The sequence below is a fragment of the Rhincodon typus genome, chromosome 26, assembly GCF_021869965.1.
Source record: "Rhincodon typus isolate 14 chromosome 26, sRhiTyp1.1, whole genome shotgun sequence".
NCBI classification, from domain to species: Eukaryota; Metazoa; Chordata; class Chondrichthyes; order Orectolobiformes; family Rhincodontidae; genus Rhincodon; species Rhincodon typus.
The window spans coordinates 11,349,288-11,374,607 of NC_063357.1; the positions used below are offsets into that span (position 1 = coordinate 11,349,288).

General features: G+C 39.2%; 1 protein-coding gene across 1 annotated transcript in view; it reads left to right on the forward strand.

The window, feature by feature from the left end:
- The window catches only part of LOC109914017 (spermatogenesis-associated protein 22), a 50,576-nt gene that overhangs the window by 4,660 nt on the left and 20,596 nt on the right, over positions 1–25,320 (forward strand). The window contains exons 3-8 of the mRNA XM_048612347.1: positions 591–750; positions 4,083–4,097; positions 6,166–6,267; positions 9,403–9,504; positions 16,064–16,358; positions 17,816–17,945. Of these exons, the coding sequence (XP_048468304.1) occupies positions 591–750; positions 4,083–4,097; positions 6,166–6,267; positions 9,403–9,504; positions 16,064–16,358; positions 17,816–17,945 (804 nt within the window). The remainder of the gene's footprint in view (positions 1–590; positions 751–4,082; positions 4,098–6,165; positions 6,268–9,402; positions 9,505–16,063; positions 16,359–17,815; positions 17,946–25,320) is intronic.

Sequence of the window (25,320 nt, forward strand, 5' to 3'; positions counted from 1 at the left end):
CATTTCTTCACCCAAAGAGTGGTGAGCGTGTGGAGTTCATTACCACAGGAAGTAGTCGATACCAAAACATGTTTTCAAGAGGCAACTAGGTATAGTACTTGGGGCAAATGGGATCAAAGGTTACGGGGAGAAAGCAGGATTGAGTTAGATGATCAGCCATGGAAGTGAAGTATGGTGGAGCAGGCTCGAAGGGCCGAATGGCCTCCTCTTGCTCCTATCTTCCTTGTTTCTATAAAGAATCAGTCATATTTCCACATGTCATGACTTAGTTGTGTATAGTTTGTAAATCTCCTTAGGGTTGACTTGCATTTCAGCATTGACCACTGTTGCATGTAGGTTGTGCTGACGTTTCTCACATGGCAAACAGCGTGCTGAAATGGATTGCAGCATTGACTTCTGGATCTGGAAGTTGCTGCAACGCATGGACTCTGGAGATCCACAAGGAAGAAAAAAAAATAGAGGGAACATTGATGTTGACCATCATATAACATACTTCTACACTACCATATTTATTGAACAATGCTGTAGAAACATTCTTTGTCATTTTTACATTTGAATGAAAACAAAATGTTTATTTATTATGTTTTAAGGCAACAAAGGATTAACTCAAAACAGAGCACCAGGCAATCAGACAACAATTCAAATCAATTATAGGACCAAGTTTCAGTATCCCAATATGAGGACTAATATAGATAATTCATGTAGTGGAATGACTCCTCTGCCAAATTCAGGAAAATCTACGAATACTGAGTAAGTATATAACACTGAAAGATGTGTTAATTTTGAGTCCATCTTTGTGTTATAATTGCTCTGAATATAAAATCTGTTTAACTAGAATTTCTGTAGCATTCTCAGAAGCCCTTGTGAAGAATTACAATTATATTCAAAATTCTTTGGCATATTTATGCATTCACATAAGGAACAAAGTGTAATTTTATTACTGAGACACCTGGGAACGAGGGGAAAGTGGCCTGGACTTACTCATCTTGTGAACAACATATTAGGACCACCACTGTTTTTCCATAGTTTACGTAAATATAATTTGATCAGTTTGAGGGACGGAAGATACTTTTGCATATTAAAAGCTTAATCTTCTTTCCTTATTGCATACTGACAGATGAGTGAGAATGTGACAAAATGATTCACAGTGAGTATAAAGAGATGATTCATCTGTTTATTTTCTCTTTTTCTGTGGCTTGCATCTGTTGTTTCCTCTTCATGGCATGATAGAATTGACGATGTACCAGGATTGAATCCCTCTAATACTGATTCGGGCTCTCCTAAAACACTAAAATTACCTTAATCAAAGTTATGGTAGTCTCAGTAAAAGTGGCATAATACATTACCTCTCCTTCTTTGTCCACACTGCAGTTTTATGCATGGATGACCACACCATTCTTCTCCACTATTTCCAGGTTTATTGGACAGGATTCCATAGGATATAAGACACAGAAGCAGGACGCTGTCCAACCAGACAACACTGATATTTTTCTCTTTTAAGCCTCATCCCATTTTTTTCATTTAAATATACTATTGTAATCATTGATTGTTTTCGCTTTTAAGTACTTATCGAGCTTCCCCTTCCTGTGGTAGCAAGTTTCAAATTGTCACATAGCCTGCTCTGACCTAATGGGTTTAACCGTCTTACAGAATTCATTGAATGCTTTTAAGCTATTTAATTTTAAGATACCTAAAATAAATAATTTCTTCAATTCTGATTTTATTAAACAACATGACATCAATCTTTTAAGTGTAATAGACTTCCATAGGCAGAATCTTCCCGGGTCCTGATTGACATGGGCTATAGAAAGAAATTTAAGGAAATCGAGTGAGATGTCCAGCGAGACACTTCTCAGTGTAAATACTAAAATGTCTCATTTTCCAACCATGTCCTGGAAGACCAGACGAGATTCTCACTAGTGAATGGTGAGAGGCCTGTTGGCATGGATTGTCACTCATTACCATTCATTATTACTTAATTTCAATTCAGTAATGTGCTGTCTCCTGTTGTCTGATTCACCTGATACAAACTAGATGCCGAGAATTCCCAAATTATAAGTCAGTGTCGATACCAACTCACTGCTTGCACCTTTGGAACTTCATCTTGGACATCAGTTACCAGCATCTCAGGGCACGTTCCATGGACAGCAAGTGCAGACACCCCATCCATGGACATATTCTGGTCTCTCTACATTAAAATGGCACATCTCCCATCCACGTACAGTACAGTTCTGCACTTTAATGCTGTGTTTTGGAATGAACCGACAGCTATCATTGGAATGCTGCTGCAAGGACACTTAGTATTCAAAAATGGGCACCAGCTCATGGATTGGACCAAGCTGCATTTCAGGGCTATTCACTCGCTTCTTAGCACTCACCCACTTTATGGCTACCGGGATGCTCACAGCATCCATGCCTTGCCTTTTTGTTTTTTGGCCCCTCAAAATGTACTTCTGTCTTTCCTTGCCTTTTAGCGCAGACACAAAGCTGGGAACCTTTTCATGGTTGTCAGTAGTGATCAGTTGAGGGGGTGAACATGTTGCTTTGTGGCATCATGCGATGTGTTACACCTGCACCATATACCAGACTGCATATGTACCAAAGACAGTGCATGTACTTCAAGCAAATGACCATGTCTCAAAGTTGAAAGAGAGCAGTACTAAGTGAACTGTGGTTAAAAAAGGCAGCTATGCTTGTGCAATAAGCGACACAAGCGCAGTTTGCAGAACCGGAAATGAGGCCAACCATCTTATCAGACCGGACCACATAAATAACAAGCGGGGCAGACCAACAACACTTCATCGTAGGCACACTGATGATGTTACCTAGAATGGTGATGAAACATCAGCAAACCAACCTACCAGCTTGGCAAACAAATCAACAACCTTGCAGTATGCAGATTTATACTTGGTAAACCACATGAGTGAACGTTGGGGTTGGGTTGGTCTAAAGGTACATGGAAAGGCTTGCAAGGATAAGCAAATTTGGAAAGGGCGAGCAAGTGAATGGCAGGACTTTACTGTATCAGATCATTGTTGCTTTGACCAAAAAACGGTTCTCTGGGATTAGCATTTGCAAGGAGTGTGAGGCATATACAGACACAAAGGCTCCAAATCTGTAGTTATGTTTACAGTTTATTGATGCAAACTTATTATGTGGCCTGTGTATTGAAGAAAACAACCTGTGTGTATATCAGGTTCTTTCCATCCGGTGGAATGCTGGAGATGGATTTTGGCCAATTTCTGAAAATTGCCCATCACAAGTAGCTTTTGCAGTTTAAGCGTTGGCATCTTTTAAGTTGACTGTGTTTGTGCGGAAGTACCAGCTACATTATATTGAAGGAGGACAGGAAGGATATGGCTTGTAACCCCAAAATTTCCACCCTTGTTTCCCATGTCTTCGTCAACCTTCTCAGATGATTCCCATTCATTTTTAACAACTTATCAATTTTAAATACAGTCAGTTTACTCATATCTCTGCTTTGTTAATTTTTAGCCTATCTGATAGTTGAAGTACCTATTATTTTCTATAATTCTAGCAGTCTCTTCTTCCTTGACAAAGACAGTTCCAAAATATTCAATTAACACTTTAGCCATACCTTCTGTTTCCATTTCTGCACCCCTTTTTAGTTTCTAAACACTTCTACCATTCCTCTTAATAATCTTTTATTGTTATATCCTTGTGGAAGATTATTGGTTTCTCATTTGTATTAGCTGCCATTGTCTTATTCCATTTTCTCTTTGCATCTCTTATTTCCTTTTCTAACAGCACTCTTGCATTCCTATTTTAAATCTGGTTCTAATATATTACCAACCTGACATCTGCCATGCTGACCCTTTTTCTGATTCATCTTATTCTTCATCACATATATCATCCAAGAAGCACTTGCTTTGTTTTCCCTACGTTTCCCTGTGTCAGAACGCATTTCAACTGTACGCAAGCTATCTTTTTCTTAAAGGCTGCCTTTGTTCCTTTACAGTTTTGCTTGTCAGTCTTTCAGTCCAGTTGATCCTGGAGAGAACTTTACAGTTCTGAAGAAAAGTCATAATGGACCCAAATTAACTCTGTATTTCTCTCCACAGATGCTGCCAGACTTGGTGAGATTCCCCAGCACTTTCTTCTAGGAGAGTTCTGTTTTAAATTCACTGAAATTGGTTTTTTCTTCAATCAAATTTTTTAAAAAATTATTAATTGTTTTTTGATTGCTTGAAAACCCTTGATTATTGCCTTAGTAAAATATAGGTCCCAAAGACAAAAATCACTTTACATTTAATCTAGGGAGATATGCTGTTGTCTGAGGACTCTACCTGGGATGAGGCAGGGTGGTATCTAGATGCAGGAGGTGCTGGTTATCGGTCCTTTTTAGATATTTTCTCAGACATCAGCAACAAGTAATGCAACGTCAAGTGTGGCCTTCACACTCTTTTAATCTGCCTGTTCAGATGTATTATAACACACTTCTGGAGCAGATGGAACTTCAGCTCAGACTTTTTGGCTCAGAAGTAGATCTGTCCCTTTCAGAACTACTTCCTTCTCATTTTAAACAATGTGATTAGCTACTGTTTTGCTAACTATACTGTGAAAAGTATCTGCTAAAAGAGTTTTGATTTGGAAATACGTTAGGAGCTTATGTGCATCTAAGATAATACAGATACAGAAAAGGTACAGGAAAGGAGAATTTTGGCATGTTTGAACCAGTTTGCCCAAATATGACGACAATCATCTTATAGTAATATACAAGTATGTTCTGTTTGAAGCTTCAAAGCAATTGACAAAATTATGAAATTGATGCCCTGTACATAAGACATCCAGTCCCTCAAAGCCTGAGTGAGAATGCTTCTAGGATGCAAAAGTGCCATCACAGTACAGTTTTTGCTGATTCATTTCCGAAGTATCCCTATGTTGTTCATTTTTCTGTGTTGCACAGTTCTCAATTTCAGTCACAGTGTTTCTCCCTTACAGCTCTGCTTTAACTAAAATACAGACTACAGGATAAAACCAGCCACCTTTGCACACCAACCTTTGAGTTATTCAAAAAATTGCAAATATTGCCCACCATTGCGTAACTAGACCTGAACAGATAAGACAAAATAGCAGTCAGGGTTATATAAATATGCTGTGGAAAAAAAATCCACAAATGCTAAAGTTGGCCTGGCAGAATGCATTGTGAAATCAGTGAGCTTATTTTTCCTATTTAAGTTACAGGAATTTAAAGAAAGAGTGTCTGCTGAAAATTTGAACTAGAAATAAAAAAGTTCTGGTCAGGACATCTCTTGGCATCATTTATTAGAATTGATGGTGAACAATTTTTAAAATTTCTGTGACAGTTAACCATTACGTCTAGCATGTGTTCAAGAAAATCAAGAAAAAAAACTTTTTAAACTGTCTATTCCTTTGGCAATCTGTACAGCTTGTCTCAGTTTTTTGTTTTGTTCTTGCTATTTTCTTATGCTATATTTTTATGATACACATGACATTTTGACTTATAATTTGGCTTTGGTGGTCAGTTTTACCTCCCAGTGCATGCTGAAGAGAATTTCTCAATACTGGTAGTACGGACCGAATTGTGACATGAAGTGAATGCAGCTTAAACTTTGACCTACTGATATCATTCTAGTAGCTCTGGAAGATTTTTTTTTGCCAATGTTATTTAAACAGTTGTAGTTCAGTACATGGTTTCTTACAAATGCCAGCATATCTTGAGTGTTGAATGGCAGCATACAAAATTATACAGATCCCAATTGTTTAGTATTTTCAGTGTTTTTATTGGCAATCAAAAAATGTAAATAGTTTGAAAGGCAGTCGTAGGGACATCAATATCTGTTACAATAGTGAGAGAAATTGCAGATAATTCTAATTAGGTTATATTGGATGTTAACTTGATTGTGTTTATGTTCTATATATAAATTAATATTGCTTGAAAAAAGTGAATGTGGAAAATATTAGATCTGACTGTTTCTTTAACAATTTTTGTTAATTTATAATTTCATTATAATAACTTGCTATATTATATATGAATAATACTTTGATACATTAGTATTTGAACAACACTAATGTATCAAAGTATTGATGCATTACTTAAAATAAAATGAATGGCTATAGGAGCCTAATCACTGTTACGGTTTTCTCTTATTGAATTTTAATTACTTAAATGCTACCTTTTAGCCAACTTCAACAACATTTATCTCAGCATCAACAAATTCAAGAACAGAGAAAGTTTTCTCATGAATCTAACATCACAAGACAAAACAGTAAGAACAGCTGGAAGTAAGTGATTTACATGTTCATGTCAGAATTTGAGTATTAAACACAAATAGGAATTTTTGTATTTAGATGTAATTATAAAATCTGGTATTGGATATGTTATAAAGAAACTTTGTTTTGAAGGATTGCAGAAATTGGCTATACTTTAAGTTTTATGGAAATGCCTGGAGTGATTTCTTTAAAAGAGCTTATTGAAAGTTCATTGTGGAAATTAGAGATTATTTTTTAACATGGCTTCCTATGAATCATATCTCTGGTGATGACTGCTTGCTATTCTGTAACCATCTGCTGGGACTGCTGTCTGGACAGTGACTGACTTGAAGATCTTTTCAGCACCTGCTGCTGTCACAAGCACTTCTGCGTAAAGTACAGCTGGGATTCAAATTGTGCATGGTGACTTTAATTGGTACTAGCCCCTTAGAGTTTTGGGCCAGTTGCTGAGGCACAAAGCAAATCAGAAGTGCTGCATGCTCCCAGGGCCCAGGAGAGTGGGGTCTAATAACTGAGGCCTGGGATGCTAGGGAAGCCACTGTGCTCGGGTTGAGGGTGAGGTTAATATGCTTGAGCTAGGGACGGGGCTTACTAAACTTGGGTTGGACAAAGGACTGGGGACCCAGGCTAGAAGTAGGAGTTGGGCCCTTGAAATTTATCCTTCCTCTGCACGCAGGCAACACAAGGTTAACATACAGCTTTCATCATAAGTAACCCTACTTAATTCTGCTTTGAAATCCTTGTTTGTCATTTATTCAAACAACTTGGATGGAAAGTTAGGAGACATGATTAGTAAGTTTGCGGATGACACCAAAATTGTGGTGTAGTCAACACTGGAGAAGGTTATCTATGATTACAATGAGATCTTGATCAGTTAGTAGCAGATGGAGTTTAATTTGGATCAAGGCGAGATATTGCATTTTGGTAAAAACAAACAAAGGCAGGACTTTATACAATTAATGATAGGGCCCTGGGTAGCGTTGTCGAACAGAAACCTAGGGGTTCAGGTACATAGTTCTTTGAAAGTTGCATCACAGATAGCCAGGGTGGTTAGGAAGGTGTTCAGCACCCTTGTCTTTATTGCTCTAGAACTTTGAGTATACGAGTTGGGACGTCATGTTGAGGTTGTGAAGGACATTGGTGAGGCTACTTTTGGAGTACTATGCAGTTCTGATTGCCCTGCTGTAGGAAGGATATTATAAAATTGGGGAGGGTTCACAAAAAATTTACCAGGATGTTTCCAGGACTGGAATGTTTTGAGTTATAAGGAGAGGCTGGAGATGCTGGGACTTTTTTTTCCCTGGAGTGTGGGAGATTGAAGATTTGAGGGGCATAGTAAGGTGAATAGCAAAGGTGGGGGAGTTCAAAACTAGGGTACATATTTTTAAGGTCAGAGGAGAAAGATTTAAAAGAGACTTGAGGGGCTACTTTTTTACACAGAGGGTGGAATGAACTGACAGAGGAAGTGATAGATGCAGGTACAATTACAACATTTAAAAGACTTTCAGATAGGTTCATGAAAGGAAAGGTTTAGAGGAATATGAGCGAGGGAAATATGAGGAATATGAGGCAAAAGTGACTAGTTTAGTCTGGAAAACTTGGTCAACATGGATGAGTTGGAACTAAGGGTCTGTTTCCATGCTGTATGACTCTATAACTCAATGACTGGTCTATGCAAAATTGGCTAGCCAAAGATAACATCTTCTTAGATGACTTTGTTTCAGTTGATTTAGCGATACAGACAAACATATCTCTTCATGTTCCTTTTGCAGTGTGTTACAAAATGGAACATGATCAAAGGCCTGAATTTTATTATGGGATTCAGGACCCTTATTTTGAGGCCAAATACAGATTCCAAACCCATAGCTGCTGACATCAGTGCTGCTGAGGCTAATTGTGGACTATGAGACTGCCTCAACCTGGAGGCACCTTTGGAGATCTAGAAGCAAAAATTTATAAGGGCCAAAGCTGTTGGATCCAATGGAGTTATGGCGTGATCCCTTTGGATGAATTGTTCAGTCATCTTGTCCACAGCTCCATCACTGGAACTTAGAACCTCTTAGGGTAGTTCTCATTATCCCGTCACCTTTAGCAGTGACACTACTTCCATTGAGCTGGTGGCCTTTGCATGAGGAACTTGGATGGCAGGGAACAGGGTTACTGCTCCGCTAGTGGCAAAAAGTGAATGGAGTGGCAAAATTACTCCTAATTGGGGATTTAGTTAAATTAATTGGCTGTCAGCTTTAGTAGAGCAGACAACTGGTCCTAATCCCAGTCAACACCTATGGAAGATCCTCAGGGCCCTCTTGAGGTGCTGTGGTAGCATCCCTACCCTTGGACTGGGAGACCCAGGTTCAAGTCTCACCTGCTCTCCAAGTGTGTAATAACATCTTTGAACAGGTTGATTAGGAAAAAAAAAGGTGAAAGATCCTTAGCAGTCAGAATGCAATGGTGGGACATCTGGTACAGCCCCCAAACCTGCCACAATGGAGCTGGGAGAATTCAGCCTGAGAGCTCACGTTGCTGTATAACGTGATCCTAGCCAGTTGCTGCTTTTAATTTGTTTTGTTCTTGAAAACTATAATTAAATTTATTTCCATCTTAATGGGGTTAGAAATTGACAGTATCATACAATATGATGTGATTGCCAATTCAGGAACCTACATGTGACAGTAAAAGGTTGTTAAATTACATTTTTAAAAGGTCGTGTACATTCGTTTTGTCAGCATTATATTGCAGCAACAGGGAATTTTCGTGGCACTTGTACTCTGTGCATTACAGTCTGCTGTAATACATAGATTCCATTGCATTATTTACATGAGAAAGCACACACCGAGATATAAAATAGTAACAGACTCAATGAATTCAAATGATACCGTACAGCACAAAAGAGGCTTAGCAATAATGTCTGAAATGTGAGATGCAGTTATGTTTCGGTAAAATGAACGTACGATGTCTTTGATACTATATGCAACCATAGGTATTTCTGCAAGTTTTCATTTCTTTAGTGAGGGTGTAATAGCAGACAGTGACATATTGCAGACAACTAATCATGTGATTATGAAACCGTGAAAGCGGTACTATTTTGGCTAATATAAAATAACATACTAATTTAAACAATAAGTATACAAATTTTTCATTTTCCAGTCAGCTTCAGCAACAGGTACCTCCACGACAACAAAGTCAGGTACAAAGGCAGTTTTCTGGTGGATCCAACATTGCAGGACAAAGCAAAATGACAGGGTGGAAGTAAGTGGATTGTGTAATGTGGTTTATTTAGCTTTTTAGTCATTTTTCTTCTCTTGTTTCCATTCACATGTACTTATCTCTCAATTACAGTGGAGGTTTGCAGATTATATCGTTTTTTTTCAGTTTTTTTCAGAAGTAATGTTTTGAAGATTTGCCATTATAATGTGATCTTAATGATAGCAAAAAGTTATGTTTCTACTGTCATTTGTAAGATCCTACACTGCAACTCATGGGGAATGAATAAACTCACTGGGCTAAACTCGCTAAAAATAGCTTACTTCTTTTGGGTCAGGGAGCATGGTTTGCTCTCAAGGGGGTAACCCTCAGAAAAGAATGAGACTGGTAGTTAAAGAGGTCAGTTGCCAGCGTTTGGTACTGGAAACTTGAAAACAATGCCACCAGAAGCCTAATGAGTTCATTGAATGCATCTTCACATGACATCTCCTGCTATCACACCACATCACACTACAGAGTGCATGACACTCCTGTTACTGTTACAAGGACTGAGTGCATGCAGTTGTTGGGTAAGTAAATCTGTATTTTTATTTTGTATAGATCTAATTTACTTTACAGTTTATAGTTGATATTAAACAGAAATCTGCAGTTTAAATGTTGTAGTTGCCAGCCTTAAGCGGCATTGTAGCATGGATTCTGGTGAAAGATCAACTTAATTAAGGACTAAATGAAACTGGATTCTCATTAAATGAATCAGCTAGGTCTTTTGTTTTAGGAGCAGTTAAATTCAGCTAAATACGGGTGGTTTACTCGTCGTTGTTAATAGATGAAAAAATACTATGGGTGATTTCGTGATAGTAAAAAAGCCTTTCAGTTGTCTGCAAGAGCACTTCTGGATAGGAAAAAAATATAAATTCAGCTAGCAAACTCAGTTTGACCTAGGTATGAATGTGCAGTTGTTGATAAAGAAAGTATAAGCTTTTTTTATTTTGTAGTTGCTATTAAACTGGAATCTCCACTTTAAATTCAATAGTTGCTTGCCTTAAGTAGGGTTGTAACAAGGCTTCCAGTGAAAGAACAATTTAATTAAGAACTAGGTGGAACTGTATCATCATTAAGTGAGAAGATAGGTCTTTGTTCTGGGAGCACATAAGAAAGGCCAAAGTAGTGTGATTTACCACTTGAGTGTGACTTAAAATAGATTGCCAGAGTTAAGTGATTAAGGAAGTTCAGGGAGCTAGGTAAGAATTGTTCTGTAGCTTTTGCTTCTTCCTTAGCTTTTTCAATTGAATTGAATTAGCTTTATTGTAACATGTACTCAAATGAGTACAGTGAAAAGTTGATAAGTCATCACTTACAGCGCCGTCTTAGGTACAGAAGTACGTAGGTACAGCTTCTTCAGTTACAAGATTAGTTACAGTGTAATAGTGCCACCTAGCACATGATGTCATCTAATATACAGAGAACCTTGGTACAGTCCTTAGTTACAGAATAGAGAAATGAAGAAAAGAGTTACATTACAGCTATGCACAGTATAACTATAGGTTAGAAAAACAAGAAGTCAAATGACAAACATCACAGCGTCAGGAGCTGATTCTTAGTCTGCTACAAGAAAAGATGCTGGTCATATAATGCGTGTCTAGTAATTTATCACCATGATAGAATCCTTACAGTGTGGAAACAGGCTCTTTGGCCCAACCAGTCCATAATGACATTCCGAGCATCCCACCAGGACCCATCCCCCTAATCTACACATCCCTGAACACTGCAGGCAATTTAGCATGGCCAATCCACCTAACCAGCACATCTTTGGATTATGGGAGGAAACCGGAGCACCCGGAGGAAACTCATGCAGTTGCAGGGAGAATGTGCAAACTCCACACAGACAGTCGCCCAAGGGTGGAATCGAACCCAGGTCCCTGGTGCTGTGAGGCAGTAGTGCTAACCATTGAACCACTGTGTTGCCCCGTTTATTATCTTGCTAAGGTTCAAAACAGTATCTAGTAGTAAGGTCAGGTAGTATAAAATATAAACTGAATAATATAATTACTTAGATCCTTAGAGCACCTTTAAGGATGGCAGGACAAGTGATTTGTCACAGCTGCAGCATGTGGAAATTCCTAGATACTAGTTTGTTCCAGAGCAAACACTTCTGTGACAAGTTTTTGACGTTCGAGCAGCCTGAGCTGAAGGCTGAACTGCAGATACTGCAATGCATCAGGGACGGAGAATATTATCTGGATTCTTTATACGAGGAGGCAGTCACATCTCCAAGGTTTGGGCTGTCTGTTTTGGTCAGTGTTCAGAGACAGGAAATTGTCACTGAGAGTAAGGCAGTAAGGGGACCCAGAGGGCCGGAGCACAGGAGCCTCTGCCTTTGCAATATTTCAAAAAGTTTACAGTTGGAGTTGTTGGTTGGTTCGCCGAGTTGACTGGCTTTCATGCAAACGTTTCGTCTCCCTTCTAGGTGACATCATCAGTGCTGTGTAGCCTCCATTGAAGTGCTGTTGTTCTGTCCCGCTCTGAATTTATATGGTCCAGTCTGTCACGGTGGGCAGTCTTGTTTCCGGTTTTATACCATTCGGGTATGTAGATGGGGTCTATTTCAACATGTTTGTTAATTGCATCAGTGGTAAACCGGGACAGAAAAATGCTTGAATGGAGGCCACGCAGCACTGATGATGTAACCTAGAAGGGAGATGAAACGTTTGCATGAAAACCAGTCAGCTCAGCGAACCAACCAACAACTCCAACTGCAACTCGAGCTACAGATCTTCGTTAAAACATTAAGTTTACAGTTCTCTCAGTTTATCTGGATGATATTGAAGCCTGCAGGGTGGATGAGCTAACTGACCATTGAACTGTTGTACAGGAAGCCATTCAAAAGGGGAAGTAAAATGGAATGTACGAGTAGTAGCAGAAATATGAGGTGGATTGAAAACTTTCTTTGCAGCAAAGAATGAGAGTCCAGATGACTGTGTTACCTGCCAGAGCCAAGTTTTGAGACATTTACTTAGGGCTAGAGAGAAACTTTCAGTGTGAAGGGGAGGATCTGATCATTGTGGTCCGTGTGGCTGCCAATTACATAGGCAGTTCAAACATAGAGGTCCTGCATAGCAAGTATGAGGTGCTAAACACCAAATTAAGAAACAGACCTGAAGGGTCATAATCTCTGCATTATTACCTGACCCACATGTAAATTGGTACATATTGAATCAAATTAGAGAGATGAATGCATAATTCAAAGACTGATGTTTGAGAAATGGGTTCTGTTTCGTATAGCACTGGCATCAGTACTGGAGAAAGTGGAATCTGTCCTGATGGGACAATCACCACCTGAATCATGCTGGGGCAAGGTTCATGTTAACCATTATAAACCATACAGTTAAGAATTAGAGACTGGGTGCAAGGATCAAATTTGAGAAGACATGGTAAATCAAAGGGCAGAGACAAGGTCAAAGAGAAAGGTATTAATATAGGAAATGAGAGAAATAGATTGTCAGAGGAAGGGACAACTAGTGTGAATCTATGGGTGGATTTTACCCAGCCTCTGCATAACCTGGGCAATTGGTAAATATGGTGAGAATGGAAAATGAGATGCTAAACATCAAAAAAGAAGTCTGATTTTTCCACCCAAAGTTTTTGACTCCATGAAAATCTTGTTAGTGAGTGGTGAGTGGCCTATTTCCCTGATTCGTACCTCTTTATTGCCTAATTTCACCGCATTTGTATGCTGTTTGTTAGCTTACTAGGTAGTGGAGAGAAACCAGATGATGAAAATTCCTGACATGAAAGTTCTATGTAGTTATCTGGTGGCTGCAGCTCACCTGTTGCTCCTCAGGGTCAGTATGTTGGCCAGCATTCCCGAACACCTGAGCATATGCTTTAGGGACAATGACTGCCTGCATTCTTCATTCACTGATGTGGGCATTAGACATGTGCAAGCCTCACCTCATCATCGTGGCACATCTCCAAGTTGCTTAGACTGCAGTTCAATACTTTTGGTGCACTCCAAAGTGCAGTATTGAAGGGCACCAACATCTTATATTATAATGCACTGCCCGGCTACCTTCACACAGGGACAAGCACGTGTCTCGTGCACCAGGCCAGGATGCACATCATGGCTCTTGTTTCCTTAGCAGTCACTCACTTTGCAGCTTCCTGGATACTCACAGTATCTTTGCCATTCAGAAACCAGGAAAAGATGGAGGAATGGTTCTGTTAGTTAAGGATGATATTAGCACAATAGAGACCTAAGTTCAGAAAACCAAGGGTCCTAATTCTGGCCCTTGGGGAACTCTACTACAAACCACCTTCTTGTCTGAAAAGTAACTTAACCATTACTTTGTTTCCTATCCCTCAGCCAAGTGTGTATCATCAGTACTGCTGTCCTACTTATTCCTGAGCCAGTGCAATCTGGTGTTGCTGAAAACACTGAGAATGTTGGTTTGTTCCTGCTTTAAAACCCTTCCTAAATCCCAATTCACACTCAATCTGAGAACACGCATGATGAACAAGCTGTAGATGCTGTGATCATGGACCTTTTTGTTTCCAGCTCCCCTCACACCAATCTTTCCCCTTCTGAATATCTGCTTCTAATACCAAATAACCAAAACCTACACAAAGGGGAGAGCAACAGAATTGCACTGAAAATCATCACCATCTGACACCAGCTCATTTACTGGTATTGTACATACATTGAAAGTAGGCTATAAAGCTGGGATCTACCATATGGTTTGTAATTTGGGAATGAGTGTGGTACAACCAAGTCAGGGTTAAAGGTGTTTTTATTTTGCCAGCTCATCAGTGAGCATGTTCACAGATAAATTCTTAGGAATTCATCACAGGACCTCTAAAACACTGGGAAAGTACTGGGTTCTTGGTGCAAGTTTGGTGTTTGGACTTTTAAATAGAACTGCACAGGGTCCACCTTGCAGCTCAGCCATAATTATACTCAAATTCATTTAATGGACCTGTACAATCCACTTTGTTTCTGAAGCATATCAGGGTTGACAATGGTGCACTGGCCAAGCTGTAAGCAGCTGGTGATGCACTGCACTTCAGCAAAAGGGTGATACGCAACCAAATCTGTGCCCAACATGTAGGCACTGAATTTAAGTGCTAACCATCAATGGTAGTTCGTTGATGACAAATAATCTAAACTACTACTTCACACCTGTATTTTAGATATTTTTATGCCATGTAAGGTATTGATAAGTCATTGACATGAAATGTGGGGCTGAATTTTGTGTGGGCATCAGGACCCCAGCGTCATAAAAATTATGTTTTAATCATGCAAACGCTGACATCTGGACCTGCTCAGCAATTTTTTGGACATCATCCAGTTGTGGAAAGCAGGCAGGTTGTTTATGTTGCTAACCCAATCACAGGGCTGGCAATTCTGAAACACCAATGGGGTAGGTGCTTACTGCTGAGAATTGCAAATATCAGGGCTACAGGAAGTACGTGCAAAATGTTTTATTTAAAGAATCACAGGGCCGAGGGTTGGAAGGAAAATTCCTTGGGAGATCACTGGGGCTGCGGATACTGCCTTCCCTGCTAGGGACCCCTTTGGCCCACACGGATGGAAGACATTCATTGACATTATGCTTGGCTATTGCTGGAAAGCCACCTCCATTTAACTGGCAGGCTTGCCATGTGTTGAGACATTGCCAAAGCAACATCAAACTGCTCCGATCAGGCCTTTCACATACGTAAATCAGCTGCCTGCCTCCTTTGGCTGAGCAGCCACGTCATATCTGGTCCTGCTGTCAGTAAAATATTCTGACATTGTCAGGACTGCATTAGGCAGCTAATCGATTGCAGCTCCCATGTTTTTGCTGGCCCTAAATCTCCTACTCATCTTCTGGGGGCTGCTTAAATCCTTGTTGTTAACTCTGTTGCTGTCTCCCCAGATGCTGCCAGATCTGTTGGATACTTCAAGCTTTTTAATTTTCATGTGGTAACTTGCTAATGTGCCACAGAATTGTAGAATTATGTTGATGCATATAACCTCTGTTATCATTTAAAGAGTGATGAAGTAGTTATCTTCAGAACAGCCAAATATAAAGAAAAAGCTGCTTTAAGCACATTCTTGTGACTGGCAACAAAATAGAATTTGGGCGATATATTAAATAACTATTTATTGTGTGGAGGAACATGCAAACTTGAAATATTATTGAGAAAGCTGCTGCTTTTATCACTCTGGCATTGGGACAAAGCTCGTGGAAGTGTGATACTGTATTGCAGGAAATTGCCTTTTATTTTTCCTTCTTTCATAAGAGTGTTGCATTTATTGGTTGAGTATACTTTGGACTTCGGGCTTGAACTTTGCCTATTTTGCTTCAGCTTTATTCTTGGATGGCTAGTTACATTGTGTAATTTTCTAGTTGGTCAATGGTTCCTCTGTTTGTTTATTTAGTATTCTGTGTAAAGCAAAGTCTCATTGATTTTTGTATGCTGAACACACAAAGATTGCATTGAGATGCCTCTGAAATCTTTTTAAGATAATGTCTTTCTTTGGAAGATTTGAATTTGGTTACATTTTACATATATGTATAATGCTTATGTTAAACTCTACTAACTTGAATTGTTTACATTTTAGCACAGATGCTAGACAACAGTCTGGAAATACTTGGAAAGGAAATATTAGGTCTCTCACGAATGAAAGAACGGAATGTACTTCTAATAGGAACGATCATATTCAAACAAAAATAACAAGTACTTTCGGATCATGTGTGCCATCTGAATCGTACAAAGCACAAAAAAAGTCTTCTCAGCAAACACATCAGTGGCCCAAGAGTTCATCTCAAAATTCAACAAGCAGTAAATGTAGTGGCCAACTCAATCCATTTTTTGAAAACCAATTTGAAAGTAATCCAAGTGATGTAATTAATCAGGTACATTCATAAATTCTGTATTAAACCAGTTAGTCTTTTCTGAATTTAGACTTTGGATATTTTGATTTACTGTGTGTGACAGAAGGATAAATTAAAATTAACATATAGGACATAGAGGATTCGATAACCCACCAGCAGAAATGTAAATTTGAATAATGATCTAACATTTATTTTGCTAAAGGAACTCTTTTTTGATGTCCAGTAGCTAGAAAGTGATTCTCAAATTGGGATCCATAAAAACTTTGCACGGGGTCTTTGAGTAAGCAAATTCAATGGCAGCTGGAGGTGGGTTTGTTGCAAAGTGGCAGAGGAGTGCAATTGCCACATTTGCAGTGCAGAATGGCTTAGCCATCTTTAGGAAGGGACTACTCATGGAAAAGTGCTAAGAATAGTAGACCCGCAAGGCTGGTGGGTGTCAGGTGAGTTCAAGAGAGGGAAGATTTTTAAAAGGACAGACTTATTTCGTTGTTATCTACAGCAAATACCTATTTTCTTAAAACAGTTATTAAAGTAGTCTTCTCATGCAGTACTTTCATATTGTGAGTATGATATCATACTATAATTTAGATGGGGAGAGGGTGGTGTTCAGGAATGCTCAACACTGAAAGGTTCCTTCAACCAAAATCTTTGTGGACCATTAGATTCAAAATACATGTTTTTCCAACTTGGCTCTTGTACACCTTCAAATTGTTGATTAGAAATTAGCACTGGCAGAGGCCGGGGATTCGCGCTTGAACTTTCATCTTCAAAGCAAGCAGAAGAAGTTAGTAAAATTCCTGCTTTAGCTCGCCCGCCTTGGAAAAATGTGCCAAGGAAGATCAAATCATCATTGTGAGAGGAAAGGTGCAAATGAAGTTGAGCCAACTAACCCAGAAAAATGTTTGGAAGCAGCCACAGACACTGCTGGTTACAGCGATGGGCTGATTAAAAGGTCCACCTCAATGCAATGAGACTTGTTCCATCAGTCCCACATACCTCCCTATGCACCATTCATGCTACATCATGCCCCTCATAATAGTATATCCCATCCAAACATTCACTATGGCTCCTCTTGCCTTCATACCAAGGTATGCCCCTCCAAACGATCCTTGATGGCCCCCTCATTACAGCTCTGCCAAGGTATGCAGTCTCCAGACAATCCCTTTGGCTCCTCATGCCTTCCATGCCAAAGTATGCCGCTCAAACAAACCGCATGCCCCCCTGCCAGTGTCTATCACCCCCAAACACCCCTTGTCAAGGCATGCAACTCTAAGCACAACCTCCAAGGCCACTTAAACCCTCCATTCCAATCTGTGGATTTCCATCCCCTTCATAGCAACAAAATTTGGCTATTACCATTTCAAGATTAAAAATAATAGAATAGAAATTTTGTTTCAATAAGTTTATTGCATTCTCTATTAGGGAACATTTCTGCGCTGATGCATATGCTGAATCTTTACCTCTTTTTAAATAAATAGAAATCACAACCAGCTCATGTGAGAGTTATGCAGCCAGATAATTCATTACGTATTGTGACCACATCTATAGAAGGCATGAAACACTGGACTCAGTATAACCACAAATGTGCATTGCTATTTGAAGTCATTGGTATGTAGACAGATTTACTTTTCATTCTAGTCAAGCTAACGTGATTAGTTTCTGTATAAATTTTATTCTGAGATCTGGATTTATATAAATGCTGGACAAAAATAGACACGTTGCAATCCTTTATGCCAAAAAAAGTTAATCAGTCCTTTAGAATTTTAATCTGAATTCACCAGAAAGGGTAACAAACATGTATATTAAACAATGTAGTCAGGTGTCTAAAGTGCAATAACAATTTAACGTACTGAGCTTTTGAGCTGCGCTTGAATCAATGTTTAGTATCTCCAAGCATAGGCGATGATTTTGTTGCAATTAGTGTAAATTAAATGCATACTCTTCGTCTCTTTGTGGTACTAGAATTTAAGGTTTATTTGTTCATCCTGAAGACTGCATACATCAAATTGAATATACAAAAATATCATAGTTGAGAAACCAAACAGCCCAAAGCTTTGGATACATTTATAAAACCAAGCAATCTAAAGATTTGTGACCAGTTCCACTATATTCTTCTCCTGGTTGCATTAGAATTAGTCTATTACCTTGAACATTTGCAGCAACCTAGTCATCTGAGGAAGGAAGACTCCACTGAAGGTAAATTGCGACTTATTATAACATGAAAATTTTCTGCACGAAGTTAAATAATTTATGAATATGTAAACACAAGTAGGATTATAGCTACAGTACATAGAAGCAGTTCAGAGAAAGTTTCATTGACTGATTCTTGGAATGAACTGATGTGAAAAGGTTCAACAAGTTGGACCTGTATCCATTGGTACTTAGAAGAATGAGAGATTGAAACATATAGGATACGTAGGGGACAAGATAGATATTGAGAGAATGTTACCTCCTTTAGGAGACATCGGAAGTAGGGGGGACAATTTAAAAATAAGGGGACTTGATTAAGATAGAGAAGAGGAGAATTTTCCTTTGTCTCAGAGGATTGTTTGTGGCATTCTTCTCATTAGAGAGGACTGGAGATAGGGTCATTGAACATTTTGTAATTATTTATAATTGAGATACATTCTTGTTTGACAAGGGATTTAAGGAATATGGGGGGAGTAGCATTAGGGCAACAATTAGATGAGCCATGATCTTATCAAATAGTGGAACAGGCTCCAGCAGCCAAAATGCCTATTCCTGTTCTTAAATCATGTGTTTGTGTAAAGTCAAGATGTGGGTTGAGAAATTATGCAGGTAAGCCGCAAGAAAAATGCATAAAGTGCGAGCACATCGTGATTGACTGCTATTTAGAAGTGCACTTGGACTAATAAGTGTAATTCTAAACCGTATGCATTTGTAAATTTGTTCAAATAACTCTCATGCAATCTTCTTTAGTAAATTAAGGGCAACTGCCATTTTTTTGTTTTAGGCCTACTGTCAATGAGTGTAGACTTCTTTGAGATGAAGGCTACTCCATTATGCAAGGTTTCTGCTGACTGACTAAATACTATGCACTGAGGAGTTAGAGTTGGTGGAGAACAGAAGCTAAGAGCTCTCTGTTGCTAATTATTGATGTTTATGGAAGAACTTTTTATATTTGTTCACAAGATGTGGGCATCATAGACTAGATCAGTATCCTTAATTGCCCCAAAAAGGTTGTGATGAACAACTACCTTGAATCATTGCAGCCTGAGAGGTTGGGGGTAGGTGCTTTAAGATGCTACTTGATTGGTTGGTAAACACTCCAACAACATTCCAGAAGCTTGACACCATCCAGGTCAAAGCAGCTTGTTTGATCGACATCACACCCCATTCATTCCCACCCCTACTACTGCTGCACATGTACAAAATGCCCTGCAGAAATTTACCAAGGCTCCTTAAACTTCTTCCAAAGCCACACCAACTACCTTGTAAAAGGACAAGGAAACACCACCATCTGCAAGTTTCCCTCAAAACACTCACAACCCTGTCGTGTAAGTACATCACCATTGTTTCAGTGTTGCTGGGTCAACATCCAAGAACTCTCTCTCTCTTAACAGTATTATGGATGCACCTACAGCAAATGCAGCAGTTCAAGAATGCAGCTCACTGTTACCTTCTCAAAAGGCAACTAGGGATGGTCAATAAATGCCAGCATTGGCCATTGGTAACTCATGGCTTACATTTTTGATTATTAGCCCTTTATTCTATATCTTCCCTCAATTCAAAGCAGAACATGTTTATTGTGTGAACAAAATTTCACCACCTTTGTCATTATTCTGCAGATGTAGCTTCATAGCTGTTGCAGGCAAGTACTCGATAATCAAATATATGAAAACATCTTCATATATGAACACTTCTTTCCTTTGATAAAGTTTTTGTCCCCTTGCTTTGGTTGTTCAACTGACATACTTGACAATGTATTTACTGTGGTTTGTTGCTATCACTAAATGTATTCTACTGTGGAGTCATATCTCACTGATCTTTGCATCCTTAGTGGCAGTTTTGTAATTTTGTTGGATTTCAACAATGCTACCAAAGACTTATGGTCTTCTTCTATGGTAAATTGCATTTGTAGAACATAATCAGAATTTTTTTTGCATGTTAGTGATTGGTTTTTGATCACAGTGTATCTTTCTTCTGTTTCTGTAAGCAAACGAGAGCACAGTAGACTAGCCTTCATCTTCCATCTTTCTGGAATTGGGATAGCACTGGTCCAATTTGATGCATTGTTTACTTAAATGGCTGATGGTTCAGGGTCATAATGAGAAAGAATCTTATAATGAGAAGCATTCCCTCTATTTTCTCAAAGAACATGCAAATTTTCATTTCTCCTGTATGAGGAGTTGTATCAATGTTTGATTTATTTGTGAAAGATGTTGTAAACATTTGTTATTTGTTTGACTGTTCCCTTGAACCACTGTAAGTCCACGATGTTTTTTGGTGAAAGAGACTCTTTGACTGTTCTGGTCTTCTGCGAGTCTGCTGTAATGCCTGTTGCTTGAACAAGATGCCCCAAGAACTTGATGATAGGTTGTGAGATCTCACATTTTTTGTTTAACGTTAGTCTTATTTCCTGTTTTCAGTACTGCTCTAATCATTTTGTTGTGTTCTGTTTTGGTTGAAACAACAATTAGAATATCATCTGTGCGGAAAATAGTGTCTTTTACACATTAAGAGATGTTTGCCATTGTCCTTTGGAATATTTCAGATGCAAAAGTAATGCTGATAGGTAAATGGTTACAGTCATACTGTTCAAATGTGATGACCGTTATTAAGAGTCTATTTTTCTCATGCAGTGGGAAATGCTAGAAAATACAATTGGCATTGCATTTGGTGAAAATAGTGCTGTTGGCTAGCTTTGCCATTCATTGATGCCATTGAGTGGATTTCTTTGCATCTTTATTTAGTTGTGTAATATTCACACAAATTAGTAATTAATTCAGTTTTGGAACTGGCATCATTGTAGAACACCGGTTGGCTTTGTCACTGGTGAAATCATTCCTTGGTGAATTGTTGTCTCAATTATGTGCTGCATTTCGTTCAAAAGGGGATGCATACTTTTTCTAGGTATGATCAAGCAAATTGGCTAAGCATTGGATTTTTTTGTTATGTGGTAAACTATCTTTCGCTTCCATAGATCACAGTGCAAATATAAGAATGCTATTCTGAATCCATCTCGATTTTCCCAGCTGTTCGCTTCACCAACCTTGTAAATTAGTTTGAGATCAATGAAAGCTCAGTATAGAATATTTTAATCACATATAATAACTTAATGAATACTCTATCTTTATATTACAGTCTCACAGTTACTGTTCCTTTTAGTTTTAGTTGGATACCTCCCAGTTTACAGAGTTAGATGGTGGATGGCTGGAGTGTCTTTTTATTCAGCCATTTTACTGTATCTCAAGGAAAGAAGGTGTTGTCTTTCCGGTCGCCAACGATTTTAACTCCCTCTCCCACTCCCTGGGTGACAGGTCCATCCTAGGCCTCCTCCAGTGCCACAGTAACACCACATACAAACTGGAAGAGCAACATCTCATATTCTCCCTTGGGAGCCTACAGCCTGATGGCCTAAACATGGAATTCACTAGTTTTAAAATCTCCCCATCCCCAGCCTCATCCCGTGTCCAAACTTCCCTCTCATCCCTGTCTCCTTCACCTGATACTACCTGTCCATCTTCTCTCCCACCTGTCCACCCCACCCGTCCTACTGACCAATCCCCACCGCTCCCTACCTACACTCACCTATCACCATTCCACCTACCTTGCCCAGCCCCACCCCTCCTCTATTTATTTCCCAGCTCCCTTCCCCCTGCCCATTTCTGAAGAAGGGTCCCAACCCGAAACGTCAACTTTCCGGCTCCTCCGATGCTGCCAGGCCTGCTGTGTTCCTTCAGCTCCACACTGTTATAGACTCTATAGTTGCATGGTTTTGCTCATGTCTGAGAAGTATCTTGAATAGCAATAAATTTCACAAATCATTCATCACTAATGTTTACAAGTGCAGCCAAGCCAACACTGTAGTGAGAAGATCACTGAATCCACCATTGATGTGAATGCTCTGTAAATAGGTCCTTGCCTGTGTTCATGGTTCACACTTAGGGCTGCTTTATGGGTGAGACTGTGAGATCAATCATGAGTGCACATGTCTTTGGAGACAGATTCATACTACCTGTGTGCCTTACGAGGAAACATGTACTCCATTAGGGATGGATTCTCAGTTAATATTGAAACTGTCTTGTAGTGAAAATGTGTCTACTCTACCCCTGCAAACCTAAATAACTTTGCTCTGCCCACTCTGAATATGGTCGCAGGCAATTTCCATCCATATTGTGCAGTTGACATTTCGTGGAAAATGCACACTACCCAGGTCATGCAACTGAGTAAATTCCAGGCTCCAACTGAATGTCAATATCCCCCTCACCCTCCCACCAACTCTTCACGTAGCTGTCTCTATCAACCCCATGTGCTTTAAGGGTCCCCATGTTCCCATCCAACTGATTGCCGATCTATATCACTTATATTCCCCATTGACCCCTGGCCTCATGTATTGCCATGCCTACTATAGCTATCACTGTCCTGCCCCATTGAAACCAAAGTGGTAGCGACTTGCAAAAACCCTTCCACAGTGTCTCATACCCTCCTATGCTATATTAGATCCCACCCTTATGTTTAAAATTGCCCTTTCACAGTCATTATCTCCTCTGTGCTTCAATGTAATAGCTCCAGTCCCCATAATTGAATTTCCCACTTTCCCCAACACAGTATGGACTACTCCCTGATAGCTCCCCTTTATTTTTACTGTCCAAAACCCTGGGATTAATCATGGCTTACCCTGTGAACTAATTTGTGAGGACAATCTCAATTGAGCACGGCCCAGTCCCCTTTACTGATGTTTCTACAGTTCCTTGACAGACTTAGTTGTACACTAAGGGCTGATTGGACTTGACCTGCATTACTGACCAAGGCCCAATCCTTAGTCTGAAAGGATATGGATTCCCATACTCTGATCACCCAAGTGCCCAACTGACTATCGCCTAAGTTAGACTGAGATTGAATGATGCCATTGATTGAGTGTGGCAGCACATACTGACTGACCTTAGTCCCCCTTCAATTGATTAAGTACAACTCCTTTTAGGCTTTCAGACTAGGCCATTTGGTTGAAACACATGCAGCGTGTTTACCATGTAAGCCACTGACACACGATTTAGATGTATCATTGATGGAACCTGGTGCCTTATAGTAATGTCTAATCCCTTGTCTGTTCAGTACTGGCAACCAAGACAAGCTGCTGACTTTTTGTCTGCCTTACTAAGCAAGATGAGCCCGAGTTGCTGTGATCCTAAACGTTATGATTGAAGTGGGAATGCACTAAAAGGCAAGGCAAGGCAAGGATGCTGTGAGAGTCCGAGTAAGTGCAATCTGAGTGAGCACCAAGAAAGTTGGCTAGAAGCCCTGAGATATATTCTGTGCAGATGCATGAGATGTGTATATCTCTGTGCACAAAGTGAGCTGGCAAGAGCATTGTAATATAATGTGTCACTAATCTCTAGAATACTGTGTTGAAGTGCTGAAGTATCTTCTGAGTTAGTCCAAGATAAGGTTGAAGAAAAAACAATTATATTATTGAATTTGGATCTGCCCAAGATGCATAAATGTTAATTGAATATTAATTGTGTTTAATTATAAGCAGCTGGTCGGCATTAACTGGGGATTCGCTTGTGCCTGTCCAAATAGATACAGACTGGAATTGGTTGCTGAGTTACAAGGTGCATAGTTGTACTGTATAACTCAAATAAATGCTTATAAAAGTTGACAAATATTGGCATCAGTTCCATCCTTCTCCAGCTTACTTTCAGGAAAATACAATAAAATGCTTAATAAGGTTTCAAAAAGTATTTCACACTATTTCACGCTAAAGCCAAATATGTTGCAAATGTTTTCTCTATATGATTATGTCAGCCAATAATTCATCAACCGATTAGGAACTTGTGTGAGAAATGTGAACAATGTGTTGTTACATACAAGATACAACGTATTGTAAAACTACAAAGTACCTTTTGAACTTTTTTTTTGTATGAATACAACAAATTAAAGTGTAAATTTCTCATTTAAAAGTCTTCTTAAGTGAATATAACAATGGAGAAAAATATAGCAGAATGAAATACTGGTGCATTTAGGAATTTCTATGAACCATGTCCCATTTTTCTTTCATTCTCTGCCGATTTCCCCTGAAGACATTGAAACTGTACTGGAATTTATTTCCATATCTGTTTGACATAATGCGAGCACTTTACTGAAATTTCTTTCCTTCATGGTTGGAGCTAGTGAAGGTTGTCAGCAGGCTATTCCAACTGGAAGCTGGTCTTTTCATCAAACGCCCTACAAGCAGAAGTTGGAACCCTGGTTGATTATGACCTTATCAGCGAAGGTGGAAACTTATTTTGAGGGTTGGAGGATTGGATGAAATTGGGGATTGGATGAAATTGGGGATAGGCAGCAATGTCCCTGTGGGAGAATTTGAAAATAATGATGAGAATTTTTCAATTGAGGTCAGGGTAGAATTGGTATAGGGTCTAGAGGTAAGAAAGGCATGGATGAGAGTATCAGCAGCAGACGAACTGAAGGGTGGAGATGGATGATGTTATTGAGATAGATGCAGGCAGCATTGCTGAAGAAAAAGATATGGGGTCAACAACTCAGCACATTAACAACAATGAGCAAGAATAAAAGTAACTTTAAACACACAAACAGTGAAGGTGAACAAAGGTCACAGTGTGAACCTACTCAGAAAATACTCTTACGCATTATATTGTGAGAGAATGCAATTTTGAAGCCAATGACCGAATGAAAAAAGGGAATAAAATGAAGTAGAAAATACAAGTTTTTATGTGTGTCATTAAATCTTTTAGTTTTTCATAACTAGGTTACTCATACTTCATTAGTATTTAATTAA